This window comes from Mchenga conophoros, linkage group LG6, assembly GCF_057382185.1.
Source record: "Mchenga conophoros isolate Kocher_MC1m ecotype Shallow Benthic linkage group LG6, M_conophoros_male_GT1.1, whole genome shotgun sequence".
Taxonomy (NCBI): Eukaryota; Metazoa; Chordata; class Actinopteri; order Cichliformes; family Cichlidae; genus Mchenga; species Mchenga conophoros.
Genome location: NC_140531.1, coordinates 22,369,000 through 22,381,755, shown reverse-complemented (window position 1 = coordinate 22,381,755; position 12,756 = coordinate 22,369,000). Strand labels below are relative to the sequence as shown.

General features: G+C 38.8%; 1 protein-coding gene across 1 annotated transcript in view; it reads left to right on the top strand.

Annotated features, from left to right (window-relative positions):
- Nucleotides 1–12,756, top strand: part of ctnna2 (catenin (cadherin-associated protein), alpha 2) — a 336,749-nt gene that overhangs the window by 61,540 nt on the left and 262,453 nt on the right. Inside the window, exons 3-6 of the mRNA XM_085276809.1 lie at nt 1,040–1,235; nt 5,357–5,523; nt 6,346–6,465; nt 7,500–7,766. Of these exons, the coding sequence (XP_085132935.1) occupies nt 1,040–1,235; nt 5,357–5,523; nt 6,346–6,465; nt 7,500–7,766 (750 nt within the window). The remainder of the gene's footprint in view (nt 1–1,039; nt 1,236–5,356; nt 5,524–6,345; nt 6,466–7,499; nt 7,767–12,756) is intronic.

Genomic DNA, 12,756 nt, shown 5'->3' with positions numbered 1-12,756 from the left:
GAAAGAAGATTAGTGTAATTACATTTTTATAGGATTGGGAAAATTGCCCATATTGTGTTTCAGTATTACACTGGGTACCATTTGTAAAGTGTTTAGATAACAGTATGTTTACAGAGCTAATAATACAGTTTTTGACAAGATCTTCTTTTTATGCATAGGAAGTCCCGTATCTCTCTCTCTCCCCCCCCCCCCCTTTGTGATCCTGATTTGCAAAGTGTTGAGATCAGAATATTATAAATCACAGTAATATAATGCTCCCCTATATAATCCCATACTGAAACCACTATCATCTCAGTGGCACTGATCACCATGCCCAGAACAACTGAACATCTCTGCCATCAAGCCTTGAGTAATAATTATATTACTGACTTATTATACACTATATGAACTTGAACCCAGTAATTACTCATGACCTCGTTACTGTTTACATAAGAACATTATCAACATTTCAGCCAGATTGGTGCTGAATAACACAGTAGGGTTTTCACTGCTATTATTTCATAGTCATTTCCAAGGACCAAATGAATAGAAATAAAAATATGTATAAAGTGGGTAAAATGAACTGAAATGTTACTTAATGGTAATAAGTATTTTATATAAAAGAGAGGGTTTAGATGCATTATTATGCTACCATATCAGTGGCATAATGTCATTAAAATTACATAATTACTACTAATTATCACATAATAGCTATCAAAAATATCCTCTGATGGTTGGCAGTATGGCTGTGAGGGGGTTTCTTGGACTGTATTTGGTTTTGGAGGCTTACATAATACAGTGGCTTATGAATGTATAAAGATTATAATCAGCAAGCCCTGTAACAGATACTAGGTTGTAGCAGTTTTTAATGTTTTAGAATAATAATAAAATAATACATACTGGATCTTCCTATTATTTTTGGTGTTCTCATTATCTTTAATTGCTGGGATGTGCAGGTTATGTGCCGTAACCTCAGAAACAACGATGACCATACACCATAGCAACAAGCAGCAAATCAGTGTGTTCAGTAAGTTTTATATTTTCCTCTCCTGTTATGAAGGTGACTACTCTGGTGAACACCAGCAACAAAGGGCCATCCAGTAAGAAGAAGGGACGCTCTAAGAAGGCCCATGTCCTGGCAGTGTCTGTTGAGCAGGCTACCCAGAACTTTCTCGAAAAGGGAGAGCAGATTGCCAAAGACAGCCAGGACCTCAAGGAGGAGCTTATTGCTGCTGTGGAGGATGTTCGTAAGCAAGGTAACTGTTTGTGCTTTCATTTTTGTTTTTAAATTGTGACTGGTCAGATAACAAGATTGTTAGTGTGTGTAATTCCTTATGCTTATTCACTGTTAGACATCTAGTAAATTTTTCTAGATCATCAGTTTCTAGAACATCAGTTATTGTCTTTAACCTCCTAGGACCTGGCATCCACATATGTGGACATAACACTTTGGGTTATTTAGACCAAAATATTCAATTTTGCTCTACAAGGGCCTGATATCCACTTATGAGGACATTATACTGCTACTGTTCTATCAAAATTTTAAATGAATATCCTCATATGTGGCTCTTATTTTTCCTAAAAATAAAAGTAAGGTAAAAAAAAAATTGGTAATTCTTTGTTTTTACAATCATTGGGCAGAATGATGAAAATGATGAATGATGAAGAGAAATTTAAAATGCATGCAGTGGAAGAGTTCGGGTCTTAGGAGGTTAAAATATTTTTTCTTCAAAACACTTTAAAAGACATAAAAAATGTTCCTTTATTTCCAAGCATCCAGTTTGGATATATTTACAATGGAATGGAGACTGGGTTGTTAACCTGTTTATTCTCTGTAACATATGAAATCAAAATCTCTGTCATTCATTCTGCTTGAAGTACTTTCATTTACATATGTTTAACTGAGCATCCGTACAGACCACATCTCTCCAGGTTGCAGCTACACATGACACTACTACAGATGAACAGTGAGGAAGTGTGAGATGCATGTGGAATTCAGAGTGTAGTCACATTAATGTTACTGATATGTAGTTGACAAAATCATTCCAATAATCAAAAGTAGTTCTGTATGGGTTATTTAAGGTCTCACTCACACAGGACTATAGACTGGTTGGCAACCACCTGGCAACCTTTAGTTGGTGGGGAAAAATGTGTATTACTCGACTGAATGATTAATGGAGGTTGCTTCCTGCTGCTGGGTGAAATCAGTTGCAAGAATGGTGCTACACCCCAAACCTACTTACGATTACTTTGCCTACTAGCAGGAAATCACAAGATTGAGAAACCAAGTGCAGAAATGAAATGAAGGAAGACTCAATAAACAGTCTAGTAATGAAATCCATAAACAAAATAACATAAATGCAGAGGCAGGAGTAACACGAGGAACCACACTGGGAGTTTAAACACACAATGTGACAAAGAGAAGACAGCACTATTTAAGGCAAATGAGAAACACTTGGATAGCAAGACAACGAGACAGCAGAAGTCAAACTAGACATGACATGCTCAAGACTATCTGCTATCTAAATAAAACAGGAAATCACAGACTAGCATACTCAAACTTGAGCTAGAAAGACACATCGGGGAAGGCTAGAAAAATAACAGAAAACAACAAAATCACAGATCATCGTAGTATCTGGTATAACCATTAAGTCACCACAAAAATGGTGTTGGGAAATGGCTTATGCTAAGACACTGTATTAATTTACAACACCCATGTTCACTACTATTATGACTGAAATAAGGACCCCTACTGACTTCTCTTGCTGTGTAAGTATTAGTATTCTAGATGAATAGGGAGCGTAATTGACATAAATGTAATGTTTTGGGAAAGTATTAAGTGTTTTGAATGTCATAGCAAGTCAGCTGTCTGCTCAACTTTAGATGAATGGAGAGTTAAAAGTGGCAAGCCAAATCCATTAAATATAGCAGATTAGTACCCATTAGATTTAGGCTTCACTTGCAGTGCATGCAGCCTCACGAATGTAATGAGTCTAGTTCTGGAGTTGTTTACCCTAAAGTCATGCATCGTTAAAGCTTCGACTGTCTGTAATGTTGAGGGACCTTGCTGAATTTAAGGGTTTTATAGATGCCCATTCTCATTAACGATTTGAAACTTAGTCGCTGAAACTTCTGCATGGATGCAGCGCCTCACTCGAACAACAAATCATACTCTACTTTCTGGCGGCTTACACAGATGGAGCAATGTCACAGTACTTTGTAGTTCTCCGAAGTTTATTTTCTGTGCGGAGTGCAAGTCAGTGAGCCTTTATGTGAATCAAATGTTTGTCCCCAGAATGGAATTGGATTCCCTGTTCAGAAACCACATCAGCAGAAAGAGCAAATGGAGCTCAGCATATGTTGTGTTGTAGCCGTATTCCTCATCCTGCTCTGTCAGCGCGTACTTGGCTGCTGGTACTGTTGAATATTGACTTGACTGCTTTGGCACACCGCTCTTCTGAGGTGTGAAATAGACTGTTACCATACAGGTCATCACCACAGCTGACATCAGAAGGTTCAAGATTAATCTTCTCGCTTGTTAGGCATGCAAAGTGAAGTGACAAGGTGTGTTAAAAAATATTCTTGGACATTTAAAAAATGTAGGACATGCTTTCAACTAACACTGCAGCATTTTTGTGTGCAAATGGCCATATTTATACTGAAGCAAATTTACAGTCCTTTCTGACGCTTAGAAAATATGTCCCTGAAAAGAATATTAGACTAAAATACTTACTTCCTGACTTTAAGAAAATAATAGGACGTCAGTACTAATACCCCACATATTTGGTAGGTTGTATATAAGTACTGTACATACCAGGTCATCAGGGAGAACAGTTCATATTAATAATGTTAAACTTATGAGCATGAGGATATGCTATGTTGTCTGTATCCCACAGACTAAAAAATAATATCGCAGTTTAAGTGACCTTTAGCAGCTGCTGGAAGCGCGCCCCTTTGAAAGGAATTGTCTGCCTAGTTAAAGTCATTGTGAATTATAAAATGGTTTTAAATCTGTCATCGCCTCATCAGGCTCCTCTCAATGTGACCTCAGGGTCCCAGTCCCCTTCATCTTGTCATAAATTAAATTAGAGATGCTGATTTCAGACCATGGAGGGGTTCAGTAATACGCTTTTCACTGTCACTCTTCACTGGGCCAGACAGACGTATGGCACTACCAGTATCATCATGAGTTCATTTGCAGTTCTGTGTGTGTGTCCCTGTGTGTGTGTTTAGTTGAACACATGCTGTGCATGTTTGTGTTTAACATGCTGAGTTCTGTTTATCTGATTATGAGGTTTTCACTCTGGCATAACATAAACAACTTTGTTTACTCACTAATTCTTATTTATGTTAAGAGAAGTGGTTTGCCAGTTTTTGCCTGTTGCCAGGTTTCTCCTGATCCAGGTGGAACATGTCTAATTATTTAGAGTACCAATGTTTGCATGCATGTGCGTATTCAGATTCATTAATGTTGGAGATGTGGGGGATGGGTTTTGCTCAGAAATATGAGCCATATACATACTAGTATATTGTCTGTACTACCCGGCCTAAGCTGAAATGTCTAAGGCTTACTGTGGTTGCCATGCTAGCAAACTACTTGTTAAGTAGCAGTAAAACTTTGGAAATTTCAATGTAAACTGCAGAAGGAGAACATTTGTCTTCAAACTAAAAGCTGGGTCTTTTGAAATGGAAACTGTGGGTGACTGCAGCAATCAGTTAGCAACCAAAGCAATCCGAAGGTGGTTTTTGGTGCAGCACCCTTTTTCTGATTGATTTAACCAGCAAGCAACTTCTCTCGTGACTGGTTGGGGAATACATATATTTGCCTAGCAACTGGAGGTTGTCAGCAGGTTGCAAACTGGTTGCTAGGACAAGCTGTTTTAATAGAGCGATCGTGGCTCAAGAGTTGGGAGTTCGCCTTGTAATCGGAAGGTTGCCGGTTCGAGCCCCGGCTTGGACAGTCTTGGTCGTTGTGTCCTTGGGCAAGACACTTCACCCGTTGCCTACTGGTGGTGGTCAGAGGGCCCGGTGGCGCCAGTGTCCGGCAGCCTCACCTCTGTCAGTGCGCCCCAGGGTGGCTGTGGCTACAATGTAGCTTGCCATCACCAGTGTGTGAATGTGTGCGTGAATGGGTGGATGACTGGATATGTAAAGCGCTTTGGGGTCCTTAGGGACTAGTAAAGCGCTATATAAATACAGGCCATTTACCATGTAGTTTTTCTGACAAACTGCTTCATGACCTCTGAGCTTTATGAGAAGAAGCGTAATTACACTTAATCTCCAGTCAGTTTTAACAATATGGGTGATGAGAGTCTGCACACACAGATAATATCTTACTCTCTGCTCCACTTACTGTTTTCTTTTATCCATTTTGCAGGAGAAACCATGCGTATTGCCTCGTCGGAGTTTGCCGATGACCCGTGCTCCTCTGTGAAGCGTGGCACCATGGTGAGGGCTGCCCGCGCCCTGCTGTCTGCTGTCACTCGCTTGCTCATCCTTGCTGACATGGCTGATGTCATGAGGCTGCTGGCCCACCTTAAAATTGTAAGTGCAGTTAACACCCAACCAAGTATACTTCTTGGTTACGTTGTGATGGAGCTGTACTTAGAACTGCAACACTTTAAATATATATATATGTGTAAAAAATACCCACTCTCCAAATCTGTACGTGGTTTTAAGTTTGCTTAAAGAAGGTCAGTAAACGAAAAAGACTTCCTGTTGGTGTACAGTCCGTGTAGTCAGTGCAGACTTTTATAACAACCTCTGCACACATTTGCATTTAGATAAGGGAATAGAGGAGCATCCTGGAAACGGACATTATAGCATAGTGTGATGAACTACTCTCAGTGTAGTCATGTGAAGAACGTGAGCTGTTCATTCACTTAGACAGTAGCTCTGGGCTTTATAACTCGAGTTAATACAGTGTGCCAGAAAGAATGATATGTATTTGGTATAATCTGACTCAAACTCATGCCTGCATCCATCTGCAGTCACTCATTTTGTCCCTGTCTCACAAATGCACAAACACTAAAAATCCTTTTTTCCAGTCTCATTCTTCAGGCCCACATAGGGACTTAACTCAAGCCTGTATAAGCCCCACCATCAAAGGCCACTTAACATTATCTCTGTCTCTTCTCCCGTTTTCATTACATCTTCCGCAGCATTTTTAACAGGGATAAACAGTTTATAGTTAGGATATATCAGAAAGATGGATTGACACTTACTGAAATTACACAACTACTAAAAACACATTAGAAATTACAATTACAGAAAATAAATGCTTTAACTAATATTGATTATTTAAGACGTTGTCTACTGGTTTGTGCACAAAGTTTTTGAAAGACTGTGTGCGTATGTGTGTATCAGGTGGAAGAGGCCCTGGAAGGAGTAAAGAATGCTACCAATGAGCAGGATCTGGCCAACCGGTTCAAAGAGTTTGGGAAAGAGATGGTGAAGCTTAACTATGTGGCAGCCCGGAGACAGCAGGTACCTGGAATTCCAATGTCTCATGCTCTTTCAGAAAAATAACGTGTCTCTCTTGGATAAAAGGTCCTCCAAGTGTCCGCCGTTCTTCTTCTGTCTTGATAAACGAGGGAATGTCACAGTTGAAGCCTCAGCCTGTAAAATATTAGAAACTCGAACTCAATTCAAAGCTTTAATCAATCAGATTGCAAGCGTTGTGCAAACAAATGTTGCTATAATCTGACATCACTCTCTAGCAGATGTTAAGTGTTTGTTTCAGACAGCAACCAGTTTAATCTGTTTTGCATTAAGGACATTTGTCTCATTAGAGCCAGCTTTAATACATCCAAATTCTTCGTGCCATGGAGTAAAATTGAAAGATTGCATAGGATAGGATAAAAAAAATACAATAGCCAACACACATTGTTTAAAAATGTATTGTAAAATTCATCATTTTAAAGTCAGAAATATTATACACATTTCTTTTAGATTTTTGGTCATTAACATTTAACACTAGAATTCACAGCTGTTGTAGATTTGTAGCCACATTTGTGTAGTCTCCTTTGTAATGTTTTGGCAAATTATAAATGGTGCGGATTATTAGTGTGTAGGATTTGTTTTAGCTGGGATGTAGAGTAAGCAAAATCTCTGCACCAGCGCTTATTTGATCCTGGAGAATTACACATCAAAGTGATTTTTAATATGGCCCCCAGTGTGACAAAAAGCTTATAGAGGATTTTTTCCTGCATGTGTCATGTTGGCAAGCGCCCATGCTGCCGAGCTGAACCAGAGCAAAACACTGAGGCTAATTCTGCCCAGCTCTATCGTTGCTGATCTGCTGACGCTGCCTTAACTTTGTGAAGTTGAAACAATACCAGTTCATCAGATTCAATTCATCAAATGGGACATGAACTTGTTTTTTAACAATATAGTTCTCCAACTGTGACCTGTTCCTCACACTGTTTTCAATTTCTCAAGCAATACTCCAGGGTTTTGCAAGTTACATTGTTACTATCGCTTGTCTGAAAATCAAAAAAAACCCTTTGCTATCTTCTCAGGAGCTGAAAGACCCCCAGTGCCGAGATGAGATGGCAGCTGCGCGTGGGGCCCTTAAGAAAAATGCCACTATGCTGTATACGGCTTCTCAGGCCTTTCTGCGCCATCCAGACGTGGCAGCCACACGGGCCAATCGAGACTATGTGTTTAAACAGGTCCAGGAGGCCATAGGAGGCATCTCAAGTGCTGCACAGGCCACCTCACCCACTGACGAGAAGCATGGCCATGCTGGCATTGGAGAACTTGCTGCTGCCCTTAATGAATTTGATGTAAGTCAACAAGCATTTTTGTACTGCTTTAAAAATACAAGACTAAACCATACATATATATATCACGTCTCTAGTACAGGACAAGGCTTCTGCATGATATGTTGATACAAAGAGTACTGCGTGATATAAAAGGTTGGGTGTTTATGTGGGCAACTTCTTACAGGTTATCACTGATGCTATGACTACATGGACAATAGTTATTATGTATTTTACCTTTCATTTTGACTATATTTTGACAAAAAACTCACTAGAATATTCTTTCTTTCAACATATAACTCAAAATAATAATAATCACGCACAGCGATGGTTAATCATCTTTATTCAGATTATACACAATCATAGGCCCAATTATGGCCAGAAACCTCCATGAAAAGCATCATCTGCTGCCATCTAGTGGCCAGATGTTAACAGTGCTGTATTGCTGGATGGGCTTTTTGCATCATGTCCTTCAGATGTTGAAAACTATCAGTCCTCTTTTTTTAAATTCCCTGAAACATGTTCTGACAAAAAATATTAACTGGGCTTGAAATCCAGGAATAGTGAGTCACTAAGCCACTAAGGAATAGGTTTAAGGACCCTTATTTAAGGATAAAAGTATTATTCAAGCTTGTGCCATCACGATCAGGATCACACTGTCTTCACATGTAGATTTACTGAAAGGTATATTGCGGTACACGGTATTTAACACATAGCTTTAAGACATGAAATGTTGCAGTGTGTAACAAATTTATTAGCAAAGCCACCCAATGTAAGGTTTATGACACAGCTGCCTTAACTTAACAGTACTGGTAATTACCAAAATAATATTAAAATAATATTCTTAATATTTTTTTGTATTGCTGAAGTCGAGTCCAGTGTTTTGACTCAAATTTGGATACAAACAAACATGAATTCAGTTTATTCTTTGCCATTAAACCAGCTTTGGACAGATTTCTGCATCAACATATGGTGAATTTAATATTTTTCAGTTTTCACTCACAGCTACAACAGTCAGAGTAGAAAAGCGCAATGTTCCACTTACTGTGTACATACAGTTATGTTAATTAGACATAAATAAATCCTATTAAAAAATTCCTTTCTTATCAATGAATGGGTTTTATTGCTGTCTGCATAAAATGTTTTATCATTGATTTAAGTAACTATAATCCTTGACAGTATGAGTCCCAAAAGCTGAAAGAATTAACTAACAAAATCTCTCTCAAATCTCTCAAATCTCACTTAATCTGCTTATCAAAAAACCCATACAACCATTAAAAATCCCTGCAGTCTATTACCTATCACCCAGTACACTAATGATAAACCATTATACCTGATAATGTACGATTCTGCTCGACTGTATTTCTCTGTTTGGTGTTACTGAGCTGACACAACAAGTTAGTTACCTGACAGAAAATCATTTTTTCATGATGAAAGAATATTTAGCTTTGGATTTGTTTTTAATATATTTATAGAAGAAACAAACTGTTAAACTTTACAGCTTCACCCTTTAGGGGCCTAAGATATGCAACCTTATGTGTAATATTATTTAAATACAATTTAGACTTTAAGGATGACAATTTGGTTTGACCCTTCAGAATGGGAAGTGCAATAAACAATGGCCTTTTTAGATCCCACAATGTTGTTTAAAAAATTTACATTAGAAAACTCTCTGTGTAAACTGTCTCCTTAAATGTGAGGAGATAAATCACAATAGACCCTGTGGAATAAAAATTGACTATAATTATGCATTCTCTAATCTCGTTAGCCCCACTTTCATATATATTGTTTGATGTATTTTCAGGGAGATTGTGTTCCATGTAGGGCTTTGAGTAATCAACATTTAACTCGGAGGAAGTGATCTACTCTAGCTTATGTCTTTAAACCCACACTTACATGTTGGAGCTTTCTCTTCCAATTTGATTTATATTTCCAGCTCTTCTTTATCTCTTTGGCAGCTCAGGTTTCCACCCCTTCAAACAAACTGTGTGTGTGTGTGTGTGTGTGTGTGTGTGTGTGTGTGTGTGTGTGTGTGTGTTTCCACAGTAAATGAAATATAGTCCCCCAAGTGCCATTTTCAGTACTTTCTTTTGGCCCCAAATATTGCTGGTTTGCATTGTGTTAGTGACACCTTGTGGTAACAGTTGGGAATTAAAAATGCAATGCAGCAGCTTTGAAGAGAACTGAGGGTGAAACACAGGCAGCTGAATATTAGAAAATAAAAGCTGTCTTGTGCTGAGGGATTAGACAGAGACCTATATTTTAGTTTCTTCTGAACTTCCTATCCTATTATTTTGCACAGGGCCATGGCCTAAAGTAATCACATTGACTGTGTTTTTATGTAAAACAGTAGGACTTTTTAGAACAGCAAAAGACGTGCATAATTCGATTCTATTCGGCAGGCAGACAGCCAGCAGTTAAATGAGACAAATTGCCCTTTGCTAGGCCCTCTGTGCTGCCCGAAGCTGGTGCATGTTTAATTCCTAACTTACAACAGAGACACAGACTATGGTAAGGTCCTCTCAGAATAGTAATGAACTGATATACTAAGCTATGAGGCGAGATGCTTAAAGGGTTTTGCGTATGCACATGCAGCACATGTTTAGTGCGAATATATTTAATAACGGCTTGTTCTGAGCGGTAAAACACATGCACGCATACCCACAATACTGTATAGAATATTCAGTTTATATATTCTTCCAATGCAAAAATAGCTGCACATCTTTTTTTTTATACAGTGATTAACATTCATTCCTGTCGGTGCGCATGTGTTTTCGTGTTTCCTGATTTTATCTGTTTTGGAGAGATAGTCCCCGTCTTGACTCGCCATTGATCGGCTTCTAATCCTTTGACTCTTGTGCATTGGTTTGACACATGGATGGACGAGCAGACTGTAGCACTGACTGCTGTGACAGATATACGGTAAAATGTCTCTTTCCAGTGGGTGGGTTTTTGGAGGAAGGGCTGCAGTATAATGGTACTCATTTCGTTTCACTAATGGATATGAGTGACTACATATAGACAAGTTGTTCCCTCTACCAGAGAGATCATAATTTTGCCTAGACTATCAGCTTTGACTCATTGATTCTGTACTCAGTTACCGCAGTTTCCCACAGTCTCCTTTTAGACACTGACATTCTGAAATAAAGGTAATTTGGTCGCACAAAAATGTAGATATATGACTAAAGGGTACAGTGATTTATATCAGTCTCACACTGACTTTTGTGTGGTCTCTATAACATTGACTTTCATTTTGGTTAGAATGAAAGTAGAGTACCCTTCATCTCTGCCATCTTAATTTCAAGAATATGTAATTACCTATAAAAGAGGTGAGAGCATGGAGTACCTGCTGTGTGGGTAGTTATTCGAAAAAAAAGAAAAGAAAAACAACTTGAAGACTCTATACATTTGTGGCTAAAGAAAAACTAGCAAGGATGCCTCAACAAACCCTCAATATCTTTTGACACTAAAGGTTAGCTGAGATTTTTAAATGCTGGGCACAGAGATAGGTCTATAGCTGGAGTGAAAAGGCGGCTTAGGAATAAGACAGGAAAGAAGGAATGACCTCATTTGTTCCTAGACACCTGGAATTACTGACACCTGGAATTAGTTTGAAATAAGTCAACATAGGACACAGACATATAAGATCTATTTAGAGAGAAAAGGGAGGTCAGCGTTAGTTTACATTTACTCAGTTTCAGCATCTTTTGGCATACAACAAAGAGGTTGTATGCTCCCTGTCACCCTTTTACCTTTAAGAGCTCGCCATCAAGGACTTCCTCTAGAGCGTCTTTTGAAATACACTGAATGTCTTGGGAAGAGGTTTAATTTAAAGTACGCAAGTATGAATATAGCTTTCATGTTAGTGACATTGAGTGTTAACACCAGTTTTTGGTTTAGTATAGAAAATTAATATGCTGTGGAAATTCCTGTTGCTTCTAATGATAAATGTGTGATCCGGGATTTTTCCAGGCTCACAATGATGGCAAAGAACTGATTGAACATTAGTGAAGTTAATTAAATTTAATGAAGGCTGCTAAAGAGATGTGCGTGTTTGTACTGGATTGACTATGACAGAGATAAACACAGTTAAGTTTAAGTGGAGCTGCTATCAACAATCGTCAAACGATAAATATCAAAGAGTATTTACCGATTACCTCGTACATCATATAAATGCCATCCAGCATGGACGATAACTCACGCCGAGCCTTGAAGTAAGTCAGCTAACGTTAGCAAGATTGACAACGCGTTCTGTTGTGATTTACGGCTAAAATACAGACGGGACTCTCTCTTTTAAATCACGTGACCTCATTTTTACTAATAATACGAGTTATGTTCTTAATTAGCCATCTGCTACCTCGGTCCATTATCTCTTCAATTTTCCACCGGCCCCAGCTGATTCCTTTTCTGCAATAATAGTCGACAGTGACAGATTTAACACCCTTAAAATAGGGGGGTTTTTTTTATATTGCAGACATGGTCAGGCTTTGGGAAAGGCAGCACAGCGTTTAAGAGTGGCTACCTTTAAATTCGCTATGCAGGAAAAATCCTGTCATGTTGGAATGAAAGTCTTTATTCTGAGGATCTGAACTCAGCGGGAGGACAGATGGCGTTGAGGCCCTACGGGGAATGTGGGTAAAGACACACTGTAGCACACACATGCTTTGATTTTTAGGTCACAAACCACATACACAATGTAGCGATTCTATTAGACCTCAATATATGCCAAGGCAGTGTAGGTATGAATTCATTTTAGAAGATGTTCAGACTTGCTATGGCTTTTTATTCATGCTTCATGTAAGCTGTTATAGCACATGCACACATAGAAATGACTTCCTCTGTGGGGAGAGAACGGTCACTCGCTATGAGGATTTATGCACAGGGAGGAAACAGACTGTTGCACTCACCCAGTGTAAATTTTAATAAGCAATCTCTTATTGTCTCGCTGCCTTTCTCCTACTCTGAGCCTCCTTATCTCTGTACAGTCAAACGCGAGAAGGATCTGATGCAGCCT